We start from the raw sequence: 22106 nt of genomic DNA, 5'->3' as shown, positions 1-22106 counted from the left end.
GTGATGTAGCTGAAATTATTTTTAAAGCATAGACTTTAAATTTAGTGGAAAACTGGTTTTTAGTGAAATACAAACTATTTTTTAAAACCTGCACAGGTTCCTGCATTCAGTTGTGGGTAGTATTTCATATTATCTGAATAGCTAATTTTCAGAGCAGTCTTCAATGAATGTTAACTGAGAATAATTTTTTGAAGGAATAGTAGCATAGTGCAAACCAATGTACTTCTCAGATGCTCAGCTGTTTAAGTTGCTGAAGTGACTATGAAAGACAATAACTAATAACAATTTTTTAAACAAGGAAGAGAAAGGGCTATGCTTATTCAGAGAGTCTCCATTTCAAATAGTTTACAAGCAGTGAATGTTAAAGATCATGATGCTTTCTGAATATTTTGTAGCAGAATGTGGAACAACACAAGTTTTCTTTTAAATAAAACATTAAGCCATATAAATGCCTTGTATAAATAAATAAGCGTTTGTCATAAATTTTTCTGTAGGGTGGAGAGCGTCCAAAAATAAGTCTCCAGGTTTCTCTCTATCTTCTTTCTCAAGTAAGTATTTTAAGTATTTGTCCTGTTTCAAAACAAATTTTGCAGTACTGTTGTGATTCACAAATTTGTGTGATTTCATCATTTTGGCAAAGCCATAAAAGAAAATCTGTCAAATTTCTAACCTTTCAGCTTCCATTAAAAAAAAAAAAAAAGTAGAACATTTTGTCTATCCATGGGCAGACAAAGTAGCTTCTTATTTGAGTTAATCTCATTCTTCTGAGGCTCCCATTGCTCAGGGTAACCTTTAGAGAATTCCATGATCATAAACTGTGTACACCAGCTGACAAATAGTCTGATAGTCATACAACATGCTGGGACAGAACTTGGTACAATGGCAGATGAAATTTACCAAGATGCTGTATTGCATTTTGAATCTGGCTAAGCTATGGAAAATTTCAGGTTTGAATTTTCCTCTTTGAAAACCTGAACCCCAAAACCCACCACTACCAAAATCTCACTTTCTCACAATATTATTTTCATTGTGCCTGTAGCTTAAATCTGTAATTAAGTACTTATTATCAGTCCCACCTCCTTTTCTTTCTAGAATTTATTTTCAAATTAAGAGTTTTACAGTAGATTTTTTTTGTATCGTAGAGAAAATTCATCTGTTCTCCCTGTAGTCTTCTGTGCATTGCTATGAGACTGGTTTTCTTAAATTACATTGTCTGAAAATAGTTTTGACTTGTGTTCGTAGAATTTGTACTCCTTTTTCTTTGAATTTAGACTTCTTCAATACTCATTTTATTATGATCCAGCCCATAATTTCATCTTTTTTGCTAGAAGTATGGGGTTGGGGTTTTTTTCCTAGGAAAATATAATTTGATGCTCCTTAATTTAAACCTAAAAAGTTGTGGTGATGTGAGGGTTATTTACCACAGATAAAACTGTGGGAGCAGCAGCTTCTTGTAACCAAAGGGAGCTGCATCATACAGTTGTATAAGGTGACCTCTTTTAATGTCTTTGCTTTCAGTGGAAGTATTGACGAGGTATCACTTCAGAATTTATATCTATGTTCTTCATTCTGTTTGAAAAGGAAAACGGAAGTAGTCAAAAAGAACCGAGAACAAATTTTGTGTGTCAAAATGGGATGTGATATAGAAAATCAAGCTACTGTTTCTGTGACCAGCAGAAGCACATCTTTTCCCACCCCTTTTAACCTGGAGTTTGACTGTGGTGGGGTGGGATCTACCAAACCTTGCTGACTATTTCTATTCCTGACAGCAGGCATATGCTCTAGGCACTATTCTTTTATTAGAGACAAGTGCTTGAGAGATTTGTGCTAGCACCTGAAAATGCACTGTTGGGACTTCTCACCCACTGTTCCCAAAGTGAACATGTGCTGTTCTTGCACCAAAACACGCCTGTGGACAGTCAAGCAACGCTTGCTGAATTGGCAGAAGCTCGAGTGCTTTGGAGGTTGTTCAAAGTACTTTTGAAGTGTGTTGTGACTTTAAAGTTTTATATGGATCACCACTGCATGCTAATAATCACTTCCCTTTTGGAGGTCTGGAATGGTTCTGACTTTAATCAGAAAACCCGTGGAGAACATTCAGCTGAATATTGTCAAAACAGTGACTAGACTTAATGACTTAGAAATTATTTAGGAATTTTGCAGCGAGAACCACTGATAAGGGATCCAGCTCTGATATTCCTGTGAAGAGAATGGATATAAGATAACAGAAGACTATTGCAGCTGGACCTGAGCTGGTTCTGTCCAGGAGCCAGTTGCTTATTGGCTCAGACTTGTAAGCCTTGGCTCAGAATAGAGTAGTTAAACAGAGAACTCTGGTAAAGCACCAAAGCACTTGTGGTCAAATGCTTCAGTGTTCCAGGCAGTATGGTCCTTTCTCGTGTGTTCTGTAGCCACTATGAAGCTGACACTGATTTGCTGCAATTTCAGAGCCAGTAAAGCTGCTTGTGATCCAGCTCAGCCTAGTGCATGGCCTTTACTCATGAATCACTGCACAATGATTGTGTGCACAGCACAGAACTTTCTGGAGTCTGGCCTGTTGCTGGCACACAGGAAGGTCAGGGGAGGCTGTGCACCATAATCAATTCGTTTTTTCTAAAAAAAATACATTTCTGGAATGGTTTTAATGAGTTCCTTGCTAGAATATCACACAACTTTCCTTTCGAAAGTTTTGAAGAGAATTTACACTTCTCAGAAGGAGGAAAGAATATGAAGAATTTGTAAAACTGGGTAGCGTCAAAGGTGGAGGAAGGTCAGATACCCATCTCTCTTGTGTTCTAAAGTAGATTTAATGAGCTATCAGTGTTCCCAGTTGTACTTGTATGTAAACTAAAGATAGCAGTTAACAAGGTCAAAAGTATGTTCAGCGAGTGAAATTGTGAAACTATGTATTCTGTAAATATGTCTGATATTTTTTTCTGCTCTTCTTTTAATAGGTTTTTCTGATTATACATTATGCTCCCTTGGTGAACTCCTTGGCTGAGGTTATACTCAATGGGGACCTTTCAGTGTTTTCTTCTAAGGTTGAGCAAGATATACAGAAAAACTCAGTAAGTGGCCAACTGTCTCTAATTTTTTTTTTTTAAGGCAAAGAAATTATTTGAAAAATAAAATCAGGTATCTGGAAAATGGTAAGCCAAGGTGGTTGTGTTTAGAAGAAGAGAGCAGCAACAGACTTCAGCTTTTGTTGTTGGATCATCATTTTGATACAACACTTCTGTAATCCAGTCTTCTGTGTTCAGTTTTTATCTGCCCTTGGGTAGAGAAATAAAAATGATTCAGCGCAACTTTCCAGTGAAATTTCCTTGTGCAACTTGTAGTAGAAATGAGGAGACTTAGAAAAAATACTGGCTTATGATTTTCATGTGAATATTCCCAGTGTTTTAGCAGTAAAACTGATCATCTCTGAAAGTTGTGCATCAGTGAGCATGTGAGAATAGAGACCAGCCATAGAGAGATGGGAGTGTGTCAGTCTGTCATTGCCCTTTTACCTTCACATTTAACCCTGGGTAGCTGATGCTGGTGGTACTGGTTTTCTAGGTGTCATGTTTATAATATTTTCCCTTTTGTTGTGGCTTTCACAAGTTTGTGAAATGATTACTTGTTACTTTTTAAAGGTCTGTATTGGGGATGGTAACAAGTAGGGGGACATGACCTTATTGTAAGAGGCCTCTGACTGTAGTTGTGTCTAAAAATTGAACATGTCTCCAGTGACTGACTGGCCAGCAGTTGCTGACTGAATGTTTAATTTATAACAAGCAATAGATTGGTTCTCATGCACCTTCTTTCCCAGCAGTGGCTATAGCTCTGGGAGTTTCAAGGGGGGAGATATGTTTCAGCTTCTCCAAGACACATGAACTTTTCCAGATTTCTTCCCAGTGGGCTTTCAAAGCTGTGTGGACTGATCTTAGCCAGTATCTTTTGGGTTCTGGTGTTTTGTTCTGTTTACCTTGATATTTAGAATCTAACCTTTTTTAGAAAAAAACTATGGTAGAATGGTAGAGTTGACTGAATGCTTTAAGGTAAAGTAGTCACTTATGTTAGGAAATGTCTGACCTTCTGCTGGCTGTGTACTGAATGTTGTGAGTTACTTGTGCAGAAGCAGCTTTGTTACTAGGAAATTTGTGGCAAGAGGGTGGAGCACCAGTTGTTACAGAAGTGAGATTTTCTTTCCTGTCATGGTTACTGTACAGAGTTGCAAAATACCTGCAGCATGTGTTTGTGTACTTGAGCTTATGTTAGGAATATTTGGGGTTTCCTATAAACTCCTGTTCATCTCTTAAATTTGTAATACTATTTAGGTTGCTGCTCCTTGCTGGCCTTAACGATGTGTCCTCACAACTGGGGGTGCAGTTGTACCTGAACAGGTAGTAAATAGGAGGGATGTTGGCCTTCTGCAACAGCCCCTTAGTGAAGCTGCCAGAGGTGGAGCTGTGTTCAGGGAGTGCAGAGCAGTGGGTGAAGGGAAAAGCTTCCATGGGAGAAACCTTAGTTTTTAGTAACTTCAGAAAACCATATTCTTCAATTAAACCATGGAGGGGAAAGCCTGTACTGTCAGAAGCCCACTGGTGGAGGTTGGTTATGTGCAGAAGGAGTGGGGTGCAACTCCAGCAGAAGAGCTCCCTGCCCAGCTTCCAGGGAGGGGAGCCATCAAGGGAGCTGCTCTGCAGTGATGTGTGGGAACAACGGCTGCAGGCATTGCTTGGGCTTTCCTGCTGATACACAGCTCAGTGCACGGAGGCTCGAGTCAACTGTACAAGTGAGGGTACAGTCAAGTAAAGTGAGGCAGTTTCTTGTTGCTCTGTGATGGGACTTCATAGAAGAGGAAGTTGATTTTTGAGCATTGTTAGCCATTCCAGGGGCTGTTCTCTGGACTATGGGGTGAATCAGGATCATTGCAGGGTTATTGCTGTGGTGTTCTCTGTTGCAAAGAAATTGCAAATTTCCACCAAAAGCTACTTCAGAAGTTAGTTTGAAATTGTTAGAAGTGATGAGCAAGTTTTTAAATTTGCTTTTAGTCTGAATGTAAAATTGTGTTTTTTCTTAAGTCAGACCTAAATTTATCATTTACTACTTCCTTTCTGTTCTAATTTGCCATGGTAACCATCCTGATACTGTCCTAAGCTTGTTGTTTTGGGCATATCTGTGTATTGTGGTGAACTGCAGCTGTCTCTAAACCCTTGCTCTGTACCTAACACTGCTCATCTGTTGTGACTGAGATGTCTTGATATGTTTAAGTTGAAATGTAACTGTCAGTTTCTAACTAACATGTAGTTTCTAAACCCAGAAGTAAGAAGAACCTCATATCTATATTCATCTTTGTAATAGGATGAATTAAAGTGGAATGAGGTGTAGAGTAAGGACTGAGATTACTAGAAGCAGAGTCTCGTGTCCTCTTGCTGGGACACTGAGTAAAGAACACAACAAAAAAAGCTGAGAAGGGTTACAGTTGCTGTGTATAAATGCAAAATACCCTGAGTTCTTTAGAGCAAAGAACAGTGGTCCCTGTCACAACAGGAACAAGTGGTACTGTTCACTGGAAATCAGTTTATGGAAATAATGACCAGCAGCTGTAACTGCTGCTATCTTATGAATTGGCAATAACCTACCCATGGAGATCTGCTAAACATCACAGGGCAGTAGTGAATGCCTAAGCTCCATTGAACAGGTTCTCCACCTCATTCCATGTTTTTTCCCTGTATTTCTGGTTTTAGGCATCATCAGAAGAAATACAAACCCTTATCTCACAGTGAGAGTTGAGTGTGTGTAGGCAGCAGAATGTATTTAAACTGTCAGATATCACACTAAGGTTTACCTTACTTCCTGTGAGATCTGTTTTCCTGCATCATTCAGATGTGGGCCAGATCTACCTAGTGCATGTTTCTTCTTTAACCTACTTTCTCCTTCCTGTAAAAGGTGTTACTGGTATTGCCTTATTTTACCATCACACATTGCACAAGATAAACCATTATTGAAAATGTGGTTGAAAAACATTTTAAAGATATAAAACAGCAGTACCTCAAGCTGTATAATCAACTTATATAATAAACCAAATGCTCTCTAAATTAATTTGAAGTCTGATTTTAAAATGTTTTAATTGTATAGCCTTGTTGTATTTAGCAGAACAGAATATTTGTGTAGAGTTTTTTCTACAGCATTCCTTCTTGGACCAGACCATGGCTCAGTGTTTACAAGCACACCGCTGTCTACTGGTCTCTTGTGTTGCTTTACTCATGTGGCTGACAGCATATGAGAAATGCAAGAATGTTAAGTACATGCTTTCTCATAAAGAAACGACCTACCAGATTCTAGGAAGCAATGCAGAAGTAAGAAGTGAATGTAGAAAGGGGAAAATGTGTTATGCAGCTTGCATGCTACTTTGCTGTTACTTCCCTAAATAATAGGACTTAAGGTGCTCTTCCCTTTTCTTACGGCTTTTGTGACCAGAAGCCATCAGTAAAGGTAATCTGGTTATTTTATAACCTTCCTGTGTTGCAGTTGTATCACACAAAAAATGTATCAGAGAGGTTATCAGGGGACATAAGTGTTGTGAATTTCATGGAGTGGGGTTTTTTTGGTGTTGTAAAATATTCTTCCCACTATGTGGTTTGTTTCAGTGCCAAGTGTAAAGTCATTTATGCAGTATTTCTATAAAACATTTACAAAATGTTAGAAGATTCAGAGAATCATTTTGGCCTTTTAACTTACAGACAGCTTCTTCCCTGATCTTTTACTAATCTCTTGTTTTTATGTATAGATGGTCCTAACTTGGTGAAGGAAAGGATTATTTCAGACTTTTTTCCCCGAAGTTTCTTTGATGCAGTCATTTTCAGTGCTTATTGTGCTGATTCACCTAAGGCAAAGAATGTAATCAGTTTGGTTTTTACTCTAGTCTTGCTTCTTTTCTCTTGCTTGCTCTTAAATTTTTAACCCTTTATCCAGTGTTGGTTAAATGTGATGGAAGTATTGAGCTCTGGAAGGTAATGGAGTTTCTGTAGCAGTCTCGTTTAGTGTAAACCTGGCAGAAAGCTCCAGACCATGTGTTTCACTTCTCAGTAACAGAGAGATTTGGCTGAGCAGTGTTTATATTGTACTCTGGTGATCAGCTGACAGGCCTAGCCAGGGAGAGGGGAGCTCAAACAACACAGCTCAGAAACAAGCTGTAGAGCTGCAGAAAACCAAGTTTTTCTGTCCCTCTATTTGCAGAGCTTCTTGTAGTGTCTTGGTCACTTTCTATAAGAATACATTGTTCTGTGTTTTTAGGATGACACACTCTTGGAAATACTTAATTTCTTGCAGAAATTTGTCATCTAGATTTATTTTCTTGCTCTATAAATTAGTAATCAGGAAAATGAGATGTTGGTTTGCCATCTTATCCTGTGATAAGTTTGGGTAAAACATAAGTAAATTAAGTCTAACAAATGGTTGGTTTTCCAGACTTGGTAAGTCAATGCCTGGAGGCCCAAAAAAGGTTAATGGCAGTGTCATTTGTTCCTAGCTGATACAAGACTTAGTCTGATGTTAGGGAAGCATAAGACGCCAAAAAAAAAACCAAAAAAACAAGACAAAACAAAAACAAAAAAAAACCCAGAAAATCTCACACCACAGAGCATTGGATTTTGTCCTTGCTGCTGAAAAAAAACCTTTAAAAAGGGCATGTTTCATCTTAGTACACTGCTGTCAACACACATGGAGGATTTTGCTGCCTTTATCCTTTTTACAAAAGGTGTCTTAATTTTATGTGTACTGTCTGTCTCCTCCCTTCAAAGAAAGGGAAAACAATTTAAAACCTGTTTTGATTAAATAGGTAGTTCTGCATCCTCTTGTCTCAAGAAGGCATACTTTTTAATGATAGATCTTTGGAGATAATTTTGCTACTGATGACTTGGTACTACTTTTTTATATTTTAAAATGGATTTGAGATTTGTGAATAGTGTGCTAATTTACATTTTATGTGAACTGAAGTTTCTTTATCAATTACAGTTGAAAATGCCTTGCTGTAACTCAATGTAAATTCTTCCAATTTACAGGCAAATTCAAGTATCAGATGTTTCATAAAACCAACTGAAACACTTGAGAGGTCTCTTGAAATTAACAAACAGAAAGGGAAGAAGAGGATGCAGAAAAGACCCAACTATAAAAATGTTGGTGAAGAAGACGAAGAGGAAAGAGGATCTGAAGATAACCAAGATGACCTTGATAAAAGTAAAGGTACAGAAGCAAGTTCAAAGGGCATAAGAACAAGCAGTGAAAATGAAGGTGAGTATTCCAGCAAGAAAATGATGCTTACAGTTTAGGTACTTTTGTTTACTTGATGGACCTAGTTGTGATTTGTTGTGTGACTTGTTCTCTTGCTGCACTAGGTAAACATGGGACTGTGACATTTGTTTAAGGCTTTGGCTGGATTTTTTTCTCATGTTAAATCATGCTGTGAGAACATGTACTTCTAATCTGATTAAAAGCTATGAAAGTGTGTTCATTTGTGCCTGCAGGCCTTGGCCCTTATCACAATGCTTGCCTTGCACCTCAGTGTATGTGGTTGTGGGCACTTGATAAGCAGACTTGACAACTTTGTAGCTTGTCCTTTTGTGGTGAGGCAGAGCTGTAGCCACTTCACCTTTACAAGATGGTCAGCAGTATTTTATGCATGTTTCAATGATAAAATTTAACAGGTGTGCTAAAAGTGACAGTACATGATAGAAGATGATATTAAATAGTTCAAAATTGAAAACATCTTTAACTCTTAGATTTTTTTTAATTGGATGTTTTCAGGATTTTTGATGTAGCACAAACCTAAGAAGAATTGCTTTTATAGGATGAGTGGTCTTACAGCGTATTTTAACTGTTTATTTTATAGTAACTAACTTCTAGAACAATGTATATCAGTCCTAGTACTTACATTAAACATAAATTGGGAAAAATGAGAAAAACAGGATGGCCTGCAAGCAATTGAAAACAAGAGTGTTATACTTTGACAGTCCTATCCAATCATGGTTGAGTTTAGATTTAAGTAAATGGTCTCTTTGAGGCTTTCCTTAAATGGTGTCAAATAACTGATGGTGTATTGTCTACCATGATTTGAAGAAAATCTGAAATAATCTACTGTTGAAAGCGGTGCATTTAGTTGCAGTGTTTGTCCAAATTCCTAAGCAAAAGCAAGATTTGTTTGTTCTACTGAAAGTCAGTAGGTGTGAAGCGCTGGGGACCAGGTGTCCTGTTTGCTGGAACTGTAGAGGCCTGTTTACACCCTCAGTGAAACTTGATGTCCACCCATGCCCCAATCTCAGCAGCTTTTTCACAAGTCTTATTTTCAGAAGGAGGTTCTATGGCTTTTCTTCCTGTGGTTTGCGTGGGAAGGGAGCTTACTGTGGTTTATTTGCCAAAATGCTATGTATATTTTCTTTACGTATTTTATATATATGTATACATTTCTTATAGTGTTACATTCCTTGAAAGAAATGTAAGCCAAGTTCTTTACTGGGAAGAAAATTTGCCTACATCTGTTCATTAACCTTTCTGAGGTAATGGTTATACCTCTTTTATATAGAAATGCATGAGATGCTTTTAATGCCAAACAAAATGCAAAAGAGCTTGTGATAACTTTATTAAAAATACAAATTTTGGTGGTATGTTTTGGGTTTTTTTTAGAAATAGAGATGGTAATCATGGAGAGATGTAAGCTGTCAGAGCTGTCTATCTCTGCTGTGACAGAACAGAATACAACAGATGAAGAAAAGAGTGCAGCTGCTTCTGGGAGTGAGATAACAAACTGGAACAGGTATAAAGGAACTGTAAAAGATTTTGCCAAATTGCTTCCTTACCTACTCTCCCCTTAAATCTTTTGCTTTTCTTAAAGGGATGTTTCAAATCTGCTTAAAGTTAAAATTGCAGGGGTTCTTCTGGATCACAAGTGAGTGAATTAATACAAAAGTGAGGTGTAGCCTCTCTACTGATCAAGTTTTGGAAATGATCCTGTTCCTTTGTAGTTTGTGCTTTCCTTTATGGCAATTGTGATGCACTAAGTTGGTTAAAGTAAATTACAGAATATTAACACATAAACTAGAATATCAATGTTTCCACTCTGTAATTTTCTAAACCTCTGCATTAAGCCAGAATAAGTTTTTTAATTGTATTTATGGTTGCATTTGTCCATTTTGTATGCACCTATAAGGAAAAAACAAGGAAATTTCCTCAGTTCAGGGCTGAAGTTGGCATAATTTTAGTAGCAGTAGTTATAGACAAACCCTTGTGACCTTTTTACTGTTTCTAGGTTCCATTAGTATGTTTTAGGGTTATCAAAAACTTCTAGTGGAAGTACAGTTTATAAGTGTTTCTGGGAGCAGAAATTGCCTTGACTTCAAAATTTAAACTTGGATATATTAAGTACTCCTAAGAGACTTTCTCACAAAGGATCCTGCATTCCTGTTAATAGAATGCTAAGAAACCAAATGTGCCTGACACAAAAGTAATTGCAAATGTGTCCATTGGGAAAATGCACATGTTTGATAGGATTTAAAATTTATTTTTAAACTTGGGAAATGCTGCCTGGTATTCCCAGAATTTCATTCTGTCTCCATTATAGCTTTGTAGTTTAGATTACATTCATTAATAAAGATAACACTTAATTTCATTGTAAAAGTGAAATTGAACCTTGACTTGAACCGGCTTTAAAACACGTTGTTCTAGATTATTGATAATTTGACTAAAATATGTGCCAAATGGCTTTTAGAAAGAAATTGGCAGCGAGTGCATGGAATACTAAAGTGACTGGGATGCTCGGGGCTTGAAAAGTGCAGAATGCTTAGAAGTGAGCTGCCAGTGCATTTGGCAAATGTCTGCAGCTCAGGACTCTTGATCTCATGATGTGGTCTCACAGCATTCTGCATCTTTTCTGAAAATAAACAACATCAAAGAATGTCCAGAGCTAGAAATAGTTTTAAAATATACCTTGTACAGGGCAATTCTGACCTTTGTATTGTATGTGATTTTTTTTTTTTTTTTTTTAATATCAGTGAATTAGCTGGTATAGTTTAAGATTGTGTTAATTTGTATGCCAAATGTAGTGTTTGAAACAGTAGCTAAATTTCTGAAGAGACTTGTTCGAGTGTGTATAGTTTCTCTTCTACACTGGTTGGAATTACTGAGCCTTGTGGATAAGGTACCATGTGGGAGTGGAAAATGCAGCAATCTCCATGCTATGCTGGAACTGAAGCTTCCATACCTGGAATAATCATTAATGGTTATGGTGACAGTGGTTCCTAGTGTGTTGCAGTCTTCAGTTGTCAGCAAACTCCACAAGAATAAATAATTAGAAGAACGCTTGTATGGCATTTGATCTGCTTTTTCTATCAAGCCCTTAGTAAAAGACTAGTAAAGGAAGCAAATGCTTACAGAGTTAAGAAATACATTTGAAAATACTTACCATGTAGCCTTTACTATGAAAAGTGGGGGTTTTTTTAGAACAGTCCAATAGTTGTTGAAAAATAAATGGAAAACAGCACAGATGGCAGTTAAAAATCTGCAGCTGTAAAAGCTAAGTCAAGCTTTTAATTTCCCTTAGCCCTTTTCCTACTGTGAAAAACAAAAGAGAAAGCTTAAGTATTTTAGGTGTAATTTTATTTTGATGGGCCTCACTACTGGAAAGTTTAAGCTTAAAGACATGTTTTAAATTAGCTTCATTTTATGAAATGCTGTACAGCAAAGCGTTTTTCCAAAGCATGTCAAATCTTCATGCTATCTTGTGGCTTCTGTTGCTGTTTTCTTAGCTGAAGTTTTTCTGGGTCTGTTGTGTGTTTAGTCTAAATGAGGACCATTGGTGAGGGGGATTCTCAGTTGTTTTAGCCTCATGTTACTGTGACTGAGATAATGCGGATAGATGCTGTGAAGAAGCATTTGGAATGAAAATGATATCTCTCGCTGCTGTAATAATTTTTTTCAAGTTTCATAATTTCATTAATCTAATTAGTATGTGGGGGAAAATAATGAAAAATGCATTAGACATTACAGAAGTCATTTAATACTGTGTAATATTGGTGTTAATGGAACAACTACTGATACCTCAGCAGCTTTGAGCTGGTAAAACACTGGCTTTGATGAAATTATATTAAATAGTACTTTTATGTTATAGGTACGGTTTTAGGTTGTTTACTGTCTGCTGTTGGTCTGAAAACAAATCTAATGTTATCTTGCGTTTAAGTATTTTATTGTCTTGGTACTCTTTGTTCTTTAGACCTTGAAGCTGAACTCACTTTGTGGTGTGAAAAGCCCCCTATCTGAGGGTGACATGGGGCTTGTAGGGCTTGTTTAATGATTAGGAAGCCTGAAGGCCCTCTTGGCTTGTTTTCAGCATCGCTAATTATTTAGGTTCTTTTCCTTGAGTAGTTACGTTCTTTTGAGATCTACAGTATGTGGGCAATTTGACTGAAGCACTTTGAGCAGTGTTGAACTTGGGCAAAGCGGGATCGCTGCCGGTGGCATTTCTGGTAGAGGAGCTGTGTAATCCAGGCTCAGAAATGCACAGGATGTGCTGCTGTGGCATGAGCTGAGCAGGGAACAGCGTGGGCTGGGATTCTGGTCACTGCCTTGTTTCAGTAAGAGAGAACGTGCTGCTGAAATGTGTCTGGAGCTGCCGGGAAGTTCAAGGGCATTGTTATGCCTTGGGCGCCGTGGCTTTCCTGGGACACACTCAGTGTGACCATGAGGGCGCCACCGGTCTGGAGTGGGTATTGAAGTGTGCTGTGTTCTGGTCTCTGACAGCCCTTCTGACCCCCAGGAACCACAGCAGTGACTTAGTAGTGCCTGCTTCTTGTCTGCTGGGCCTGCACAGCAAAGTGTGTTTGGTTCTGTGACTTTGATGTTATTTTAATGCATTTTCTTTGAATGTAATTTAGATAATATAAGGATTTTTTTTCCTTTCACTGTTAAAGCATAGTTTAAAAGACAGGAATAAACTCTTTTCACTCAGGCTTCCACACTGTCATCTTCTGATGACTGTGGCACTTCCCTGACATATCATTTGTTTGTCTGGGCCAGTTGTGAAAATATATTTAGTTTTCACTTGTGTTCTGAACCTGTACAACTGACTGGATGCAAGCCAGCTTAAGACCAGAAGCCAAACTGCCTTGCCATTAGGCCTGTGCTAGTATCAGCTGAACCTCAGCCATATCTGATCTGTCCAAATGCCTTCTGGATTACACTGACTTTTGTTGACTGTCCAGGGTACAGGTAAAGAAAAGGTGAGCTTAGCACTGTTTGTAACTTGCTGTATGTGTGTCATAGGTCACACATGCTTAAACTCAGGAATACAAAGCTCATCTGCAATCCAAACCTTTTTTTTTTCTTTTCAAATATTCCCTCCTAGTTCATTTTTCTTTCCTATAACTGTTATTATACCGTTACAATTGTTGCTTTAGAACAACCTAGCTTCCTCCAAACTTCTGGTAAAAAAGCTTACTTGTAATAGTAAGAACTTTTCAACTCTGCAGTCTGTTTTATACAACAGTGTTAGCAGCTCCTTTAATTTACTTATGTGTACACTTAAAAGAAGCTCTGCAATGCTTCTGCATACTTACTAAATAGGCTACAACTAACCCAGTAAATGTTTGAATAATCAGTTCTTGGGTAAATATTATATAATAAATCCTCTTAAAACATCAGAATTATTGTCAGAATGTAAATACAAAACATGGCTGTAATCTGAGTACTCTGCAACAGAAACTCTGTAACAGAACTCTTTTGTTACAATGCCTGAAAATGTGCATTACTGTAAATTTGCCTCCATTAGCTACATCTGTAATAAGATAGTTAGCCATTTTTCTATAGATTTTTTGGTAACTGTTTCTAAATTACTCCTTTTCACAGGCCTTTTCTTGATATGGTCTATAATGCACTGGACTGTCCTGAAGATGATTACTATGCCCTCTTTGTGCTCTGTCTTCTATATGCAATGTCACACAACAAAGGTAAGTGCTGTTATGTAGAGTTAACTGCAACGCCAGGGTTGGAAGAAACTGTAAACTTCAATAAAGTCATCTTCTGGTTTATGGGGTTATTTGTTGCTGTTCTTTAGAACAGGACATGGAGATCCCTAGCAATCCATAACCCTGTATTGTTCTAAGACATCTCACAGCAAGCCAGTCTTTTCTGAGAAATAACTTCGGTATTTTAGAGGAATGTGTTAAAGATGGGATTAGTTTCCTTATATAACGAGTCAGTGAAAATTTTATTTGTGTTGGGGAGGGTACTGAATTGGGCTACTACAAAATAAAATTCCCATTTCTTTTAAACATATATGAACAGATTACTTAACTACCAAAGTTATTTAAATTCAGGTTTAAAATCAGACTTTGATCTTCTCTGCTTTAGCCATTATGCTCTCCAGATGCATGGCTTGACTTTGATTTGATTTAGGTGCAAACAAATAATGTGAGAATTTCAGAAGCAGCAAAATAGTTTGCATTTCACCAACCACTTTGGGATTTGAGTGTCTTCACCCAGTAGGCCCCATTTAAGGCTGAGAATTTTCAGGGATTCATCAATGTGTTTGGTCTTTGTTGTTCCTCCTTTTCCTTGTAATACAAAGTCAAAGCTAACTTGCCTGGTTTCCTATTGCTAATTGTTCTCTTTTGAGAAAACTGCTTGATCTATTAAGTGCTTACCTCGGAGCACACTCCTGTTTTCTAATTTGCTTTTTTTCCTTCACCCCCCTGAAAGGACTTGACTCAGTCAAGCTGGAGAGAATTCAACTTCCAGCTCAACATGCTGAAGAGAGAAATTCATATAATCATGTCCTTGCAGAAAGGCTCATCAGGGTAATGAATTATGCTGCACAACCAGGTATTGCTTTTCCAGGGTTTGTTTTTGCTTCCAAGCTGAAATTTTTGAAGATGGAAAAAAGCTACTTAGCCTCTTGTCTTTGAGGGGAAGGTGGCATTCAGCATGCTCTTTGATGAGCAGTATATAGATGTGGTTTGTAAAAGACAACTATTGGCTTTTCCTTGGTTGGTGAGGAACCAGAAATTTTGCATTTGTGCTGAGTAGCTGTTTTTATACTCAGAACTATACAAGGATCTGTTGTCTTAATTCCTACTTTCTGCACTTGTGAATAAACAAAAACTGAGATTTTTGAGTGGTTTCACCTTAATGGATTTCATCCTGAAGATATGAGCTGTCATACCTTTGCTTGTAGAAATAATTCTTGTGGAGAATTATTTGGAGAAATAGTCTTGAAAACTACGGTGTCCTTTCCTCATAGCAGTCCTTTGGCTATCACCTCTAGGTGGTAGGAAATTTTCCCATACTTTTTTTTTTTTTTAACTCAGATTGTATTTTCAGTTCTGAAGTGTTTTGCAGTAAATGTGAGGTTTTTTCTTCCATTTTTTCTGTGAAATGAGGGTTACACTGTTCCATGACCTATTCCATGAAAATACGATTTTTGTTCAAGCCACACGTCTTCTCCTTGCACTTCCCCCCTTAAAACTTTAAATGGGTAGATCTGCTTTTCCCCAGAAACCAACACACTATCAAATTTTTGATTGTCTATAGAATAAAAGTCTGTTTGTTTGACTTGCAAAACTGATCTATAGCATACTAATTTGTGCTGATGTGTCAGAGATGAAAAACACATTTATATATGAAGAATTTGTACCTACAGCAGCAGGAGGGAGTGCAAATGAGGACATGTATTTATTTAAGTAAAGGCATGTCTGGGGAGGGAAGTGCTGGGGAAGGGTGGAAATGCAGGTTATTAAACTTTCTGCATGCTGTGTAGAACATCTCCTTTTCTCTCTTCAGGGAAAAGCTGTGCCTTGTTAGTGTGCTATACACAAAGCTTCCTTTCACCTTGTAACTTCATCCACCCCAAAAGTTTGGGATCCTTTTGTAATTTTAGTGTAGTTCAACCCATGCTGCAGATTGATAAAGGCATCAAAATACAATATTTGGGCTTATTTTTCAGTAGTATTAATCTCTGCCTTCTTATTGAATGGTTCTGCTTTAAATTTTCTTCTGCTTTAAATTACTCTTCCAATTCTTTTTCTTGATAGCCATCAGCATTGTAAGGCAGCATCAGCACTCATCCTTGTCAGATAGGGGGTGTGACAGAGGAACAAAGTTGGACAGTTGCGGGAAGAGTAGAAGCATTTAAGAACATGGGATGATGAGAAGAGCTATAACTAAACTGCTGCTATTTTGTATATTGAAATTTTCTTTTCATAGATGGAAAAATTCGTTTGGCAACTTTAGAACTTGGCTGCCTATTGCTGAAGCAGCTTGTGTTTTCTAAAAATGGCAGGATCATAAAAAGTGTTCACCTTCATTGTCTTGAGGTGAGTACTTTCTTTCAAACTGCCAGTCACTGCATTACTGGTGTCTGAGTCTTGTAATAATAGTTGAATAAATTTGTTTCATTTCTGGTTGTAGTAAGCCTCGATGTGAAATTTGAGCTTCTAGAACATCTTTGCTTTGGTAGCTCTGTTCTGTGAACGTAATAACCTATGTCCTGTTCTCAGCTCTGATATTTTAACTTGTAGCTTCTCAAGCAGTTTTTTGTTTCTCTGAAATTGTATGTCATCCATCTCATTAATGTAAAGAAAAGTGCTTTTGAAACTAATAAGCTCACATAAGCTGTGTTTTTGTAGGTGCAAGAACTGTATGCTATCAAATTCTGGGATTAAGGCCATGAATCAGGATATTATTAGACAGTTTCTTCTGTCTGAGTTTTTGGGTGGGTTGTTTGATGTAGCTAATAAATGGTGTATGTATTCCCTGAAATGCATTTTCTCTTTCCTAGGGTGCAAGGGAGGAAAGTGTTCATCTCCTCCGTCGTTTCTATAAGGTATATATGCAAAATGCTGTAAGAAAAAGGTCTTTTACGTAATGGGGAGTGTCTGCAGCCCAGTCTTTATGTAGTGCCCAAAGCAGCACTGTTTTTAAGATGGGAACTCCAAATTTGTGAGATGGAAGGAAGTGTTTTGTTGGAGAATTTCTCTCCTTTCTGCCCTTCTCATACCACCCTGATGTATGTCACAAAGGGCTGTTGAAAGACTCACAGGGTTTATACTGGAGATCAGGTTTATCATTGACACTAATATGGAATATATTTGGTTTTAACATTACTTTTTGTTTGTGTCATATCTGAAATGATGATCTAAAGTTTTACTTAATCTTTTTTCCTTATTGGAAACCTTTGCAGCTTTTTACTTTTGTGTGTGTGTGTGTTGTAAACAATGAAAGAAATTAATTTTTTAGCCCTAGGCAATAACTTCTAGATAAGGAGCAGTAAATCCATGACAGATTTCAAGTGTCTGAAATACCTTCCTGTTTTTCTTGGAATTCTCTTGAAGGATGTTTGCTCAATGTGGCTTACAAAAAATAAGTAACTTGTGGTAGGTTGACCCTAGCTGGCTGCTAGAGGTCCACTCAGCTGCTCTCTCACTGCCCTTCCTCAACAGGATGGAGGGAGAATAGAATATCTCAAGATAAAGAACAGGGAGGTTACTTGCCAATTACAGTCATGGGCAAAATAGACTCAATTTCACAGAGATGAACTTACTGCCAAGAAAAATAAATTTAGATAGTGAGAAACAAAGACAAATTAAAACACTGCTGTCCCCCACCTCTCCCTTTTCCCAGGCTCAGCTTCATTCCTGGCTCTTCAACCTTCTCCCCTTGTGAGTGGTGCAGGGGCAATATGAAGTAGGGATTTAGTGTCAGTCCACAACAGCTTCTCTCTGACACTTCTCCCTCCTCACCCTTTCCCCTGCCCCAGTGTGGATCTCTTCCTCCATGGGCTGCAGTCCTTCAGGAAAACAGTTGCTTCAGTGTGGGTCCTGCAGACTGCAGCTCCTTCAGAACACATCTGCCTGCTGCAGTGTGGGTACCTGCTCCACCATGCTCCTCCAGGGGTTGTGGAGGAATGTCTCTCCCTTTCCCAAATGTGTTTTCCCAGAGGTGCCATCAGTGTTGCTGAAGGGCTCAGCAGTGCCGTGCAGGCCTGGGCTCCCCTCACAGACACACTACAAGAACCAAACCTAACAAAGCCCCAAACAGCAAGGGTTCATGGGATGTCTGTATTCTTTCTTTTGGAAGGGAGAAGAAATCTTTCTGGATATGTTTGAAGATGAATACCGGAGTATGACAGTAAGTGAGAGCCCTTCTGCCCTGCCAAACCTCAAACCCAGATGCAGCACAGGAACAAGGAGAAGTACTGATAGCTGCTGAGGCCACTGGGGTCTTCATTGCTGGGAGTAGGATAACAAAATGTGGGTGGTGGTTTTGTCTCTGAGAAGCTGTCTATACTTTAAATAAATCATCTATGTGAAAGTTCACAGCTCTTTATTAAATAAACTTTCATTACTTTGTAAAATTGAGTATACAAAATTTACTTTAGCCTACTAAATGGGAGACTGGATTTATTTTTTTTCCCTAAACAGTAAGAAAATCTTCCTATATCTGTCTGAAGCCCAGCAAGTTCTCAGTTTTGAGAAAGTTCTTTCTTGGAGAGAAAAAGTTATGAGAAACTTTCTTGTGATTGAAGTAATCACAAATTCAAGTCAAAACTTAAAGTCAAACCTGGCGGAATTGGTTTTTAGTATTTGGGAAATATCTTTTCTTCTGTCATTTTCTGGAGTTTTTCCTGTGTATTATCAGTATGGAAACTGTGGCAGTCTGGGAGCAATGAGAGATTGCATGTAACAAATGAGATTGCATGTAAGCACCTTGAGTAAGACATGGCACTGAAAATTCTCAGAATTTTAGAATATGCAACAATGAGTTGTATTTGAAATTAAAGAGGCAAATGCTTATTGTTCTGTTTAGTAACCAGTGTTAAAATATTTTTATAGATGAAACCTATGAATGTCGAGTACTTGATGATGGATGCCTCGATCTTGCTACCCCCAACAGGCACACCACTGACTGGTATTGATTTTGTGAAAAGATTGCCTTGTGGAGATGTGGAAAGAACTCGAAGAGTAAGACTATTTTTCTTACGTTTGTTCATGACAAAATGATGCCAAAAGCTTTGAGCAATTCTAGGAATACAAATATTTTTCTTTGCAAACTGATTGGAAGCTTCATCCATAAAATCGTAAAAGCTTGGTGAAGACAGATCTGTGTAGAGTGTAAAATAATTACCTGCCCCAGAGGAGAAATTTTTTTCTCTGATTTCTTGTGTCTAGTCAATGCAAGATGTTATTGCACTGGGGTTTTAATTTTTCAGACCATGCAGGGAGCTACATACAAAGACATTTTGATGACGCTCAATATATCATCAACTACTTCTGTGATCTACTACCTCAGTCTATCTCTCAATTATATTCCTATAGTAAGAATCTCCATGGAAGACTGACTGGCTTTGTATTGCTCGTGTTTCTAGACATGGCAGAAATTTTATTTTTACTTCATAGTTCATCTTGCCAAGGTAATTTGTGATAGAGATTTGAGAAGAGTAGAAAACCAGCAAAATATCTATTTCTGTGACTGACACAGTCTGTAGAGGTGATACTGACCTGAGCAACAACATCTTTATTTCCATTCTTGGTTAATCTGTTCTTGGCCCTTATCTGGGTGTGTCCTGGAAGCCTTGCAGTGTCAGTAAGTGTAAGAGATATGTTACTGCACAAAATTATTATTTGGAAAGTGCTGTTCTCTGAGTTTCTTTGCATTTATGTAAGTGTATTATGTGAGTATATTCAAGTACTCTTGAAAAAAAATATATATTTCCAGGAATCTTCTGAAAGTATTTGTTTTCATTACTTACTATAAGCCACACAGCTTTTGTTATCACAGCAAGTTGTTTGATAGAATACAGTGAATTATTTTGAAAAGTATTATTCTTAGAAAGCAGAAAGGCTTCCTGGAATTCTGTTTGAGGCATTTAACAGAAGAATACTTAGAAATGCACATTAGTGGGAAATAACCATTCCAAGATTTTCATGTGCTAAATAAGGAATAGCTTAACTTCTGTTGGTGGAAATAAAAAGAATCAGTACAGATATTTCTGTAGATACTTTGTGATGAACGGGTCTCCGTCAGCATCAGGAATTCCCAGAATGATTCTTTGTTGGTCCTCCTTCCCCAGTCACATTGCAATCAAGTTTTGGTATCTCCTCAGTTCGTGTGCTGCTTCCTTCCAGCCAGACTGCCTCACCCCAGTTGAATTGTCACAACAAAATGCTGAACTCAGGTGTTTCTTGTGACATTGCCGCTGCCACTTAACCTGCTGAGGTTCTGCTGATGGTTTCAAATGGTAGAAGATTCAATTCTGAGCATGCTCTGACATGATTCAAAAAAGTTCTCAAGTTTTATTTCACTAGCAAGTGAAGTTGTCCCTTACTTTGATTATATTGTGAGTTCTTAACCGTTAGGATCTTACTTCCTTGTTATAGAAAGTCCCTCTAAGTGGCAGCTCGTCTCCTCTTAATGATTTTAGGAAGAGTTCTCAAAAATCTCACTTTGTGAGAAGTTTTTGAAGTACTAAGAACACTTCTTCGTGGGACTGTAATAAGAGAGTGGTAGGTTTCCCTGCAAATTGCTGTTTCTTTGCAAATGGAACACGTATATTAATGAGGAGGTCAGCATCATAATGCATAATTCTTTACCGTAGGTAGAAATCAGTATTTGTTTCAAAAAAGGCAAAAGTCAGCCAAAAACAATCAATGGAACTTTTATGTTGTTTTGTTGAGATCTGCGTGAGGCACAATATATTGATACTGGTAACAAACTGAGGGCTGTCAGTGTTGTAGGAAGCACAGCATGATTCCCATTTCATCTGATGTTCTTGGTGGTTTTTTTGTTTTTTTTTTTTTTGCAAAGGCTAATGTTTTAATTTTATCTTCTACTCCTGTACTTTGTTGTGCACTAAATGTGATGACATGTTCAGAGATGGGTGCCATTCGTTTTATAGGAAATGAATGTGATAAAAATTAATGCAGCCTAGGACAAAGAGGTTTGAGGGGGAAGATAAGTGAGGGCTGACTGGTGGTGGCCCTCCAAATTAAAAAAAAAACCAAAACAAAACCTTGTTGGGTTTAACTTTTGGGTTACTAGACTTTCCTATTCTTGATTGAATTTGGCAAATTTTAAACTAAATACTGTGAATTCTTTTTGAAGCATGCTTTATAGTAATCCTAAATAATTTCAGTAAATCCACAATACATTAGAATGCAGTCTGCTTAAATGGGAGAGATCATCTCCCATTCTAAGGTGACTCTGTTCTTATGAATTAAGTAGTATTATTATCATATTTTTGTTAGATACCATTAACATCCTTTGCTCCACATAATCATATTGCCCTGTTAGATTTCAGAAGTCTACCAAAGTCATTGCTTTGGGGTTATTTCATGGAAGAACCTGATACATGGCTTCCCTTTCCTCATCCCTGCTCTGCCAGAAGTTTCTGGAAGCGCTGCCAGTAGAGACCTGGCCAAGCACTCACAGTTCTGTTTCATAGGAGCCACTGTTCTGTTGACTTTAAAAATAGAGGGGTGAAGGGTTTTCCCTTAAAGCACTTTAGATTTGTTTTTCCTAATACTTCCTGCAATCTGGGAGTTTCTGGGCACTGCAGCTGTTCATGAATTCAATGCTTTTACTGTAAGGGAGCAGTTAATTTACAGTATGCCACAGAATTACTGTGTAGGAAACTCTTAAAAAAGCAGAACACCGGAAGTAATAAAAAATGATTTTTCAATTGCTATACTGAGAATACAGTTCTTGTAGGGAAGGAGGATTATAAATGGTACCTTTTAAAATGTGGCTAATAAAATAATTGTTCTTTGACACTTTGGGTCTTTGCATACCATATGTCATGAATCTGTAAATCAAAACTAGCATATTCATTTCACAGAGCAGCTGTTGAAAGTTTCTTGGGACTGTTGCAGCTTTCAGAATGCTTTACCCTGATGAAGACCTTCTGAGAATATAAATTAAGTGCTCCAAGAAAGTTACATTACATGTGGCTAGTTTTGATGAGGACAGCAAATTAAAATGCAGAAATGCCCACTGTTTCTCTCTTAACTTGTAGACATCTTAGCTAGGCTTGTCCAGAAAAGTTATTACTGTTTTAAGTTCAAAATGTGAGTGTCTCTGAA

The 22106-nt window shown here is 37.7% G+C and overlaps 1 protein-coding gene across 3 annotated transcripts in view; it reads left to right on the top strand.

The window, feature by feature from the left end:
• CLEC16A (C-type lectin domain containing 16A) overlaps window positions 1-22106 on the top strand; it is a 61828-nt gene that overhangs the window by 12585 nt on the left and 27137 nt on the right. For all 3 annotated transcript variants that reach the window (XM_082292070.1, XM_082292072.1, XM_082292071.1), the window contains exons 8-17: window positions 495-548; window positions 2955-3068; window positions 8049-8277; window positions 9667-9796; window positions 13879-13979; window positions 14731-14853; window positions 16234-16343; window positions 16808-16852; window positions 18106-18156; window positions 18861-18989. In XM_082292070.1, the coding sequence (XP_082148196.1) occupies window positions 495-548; window positions 2955-3068; window positions 8049-8277; window positions 9667-9796; window positions 13879-13979; window positions 14731-14853; window positions 16234-16343; window positions 16808-16852; window positions 18106-18156; window positions 18861-18989 (1086 nt within the window). The remainder of the gene's footprint in view (window positions 1-494; window positions 549-2954; window positions 3069-8048; window positions 8278-9666; window positions 9797-13878; window positions 13980-14730; window positions 14854-16233; window positions 16344-16807; window positions 16853-18105; window positions 18157-18860; window positions 18990-22106) is intronic.

This window comes from Coloeus monedula, assembly GCF_965178545.1.
Source record: "Coloeus monedula genome assembly, chromosome: 16".
In the NCBI taxonomy this organism is placed as follows: Eukaryota; Metazoa; Chordata; class Aves; order Passeriformes; family Corvidae; genus Coloeus; species Coloeus monedula.
This window is presented reverse-complemented; position numbering and strand designations above follow the sequence as displayed.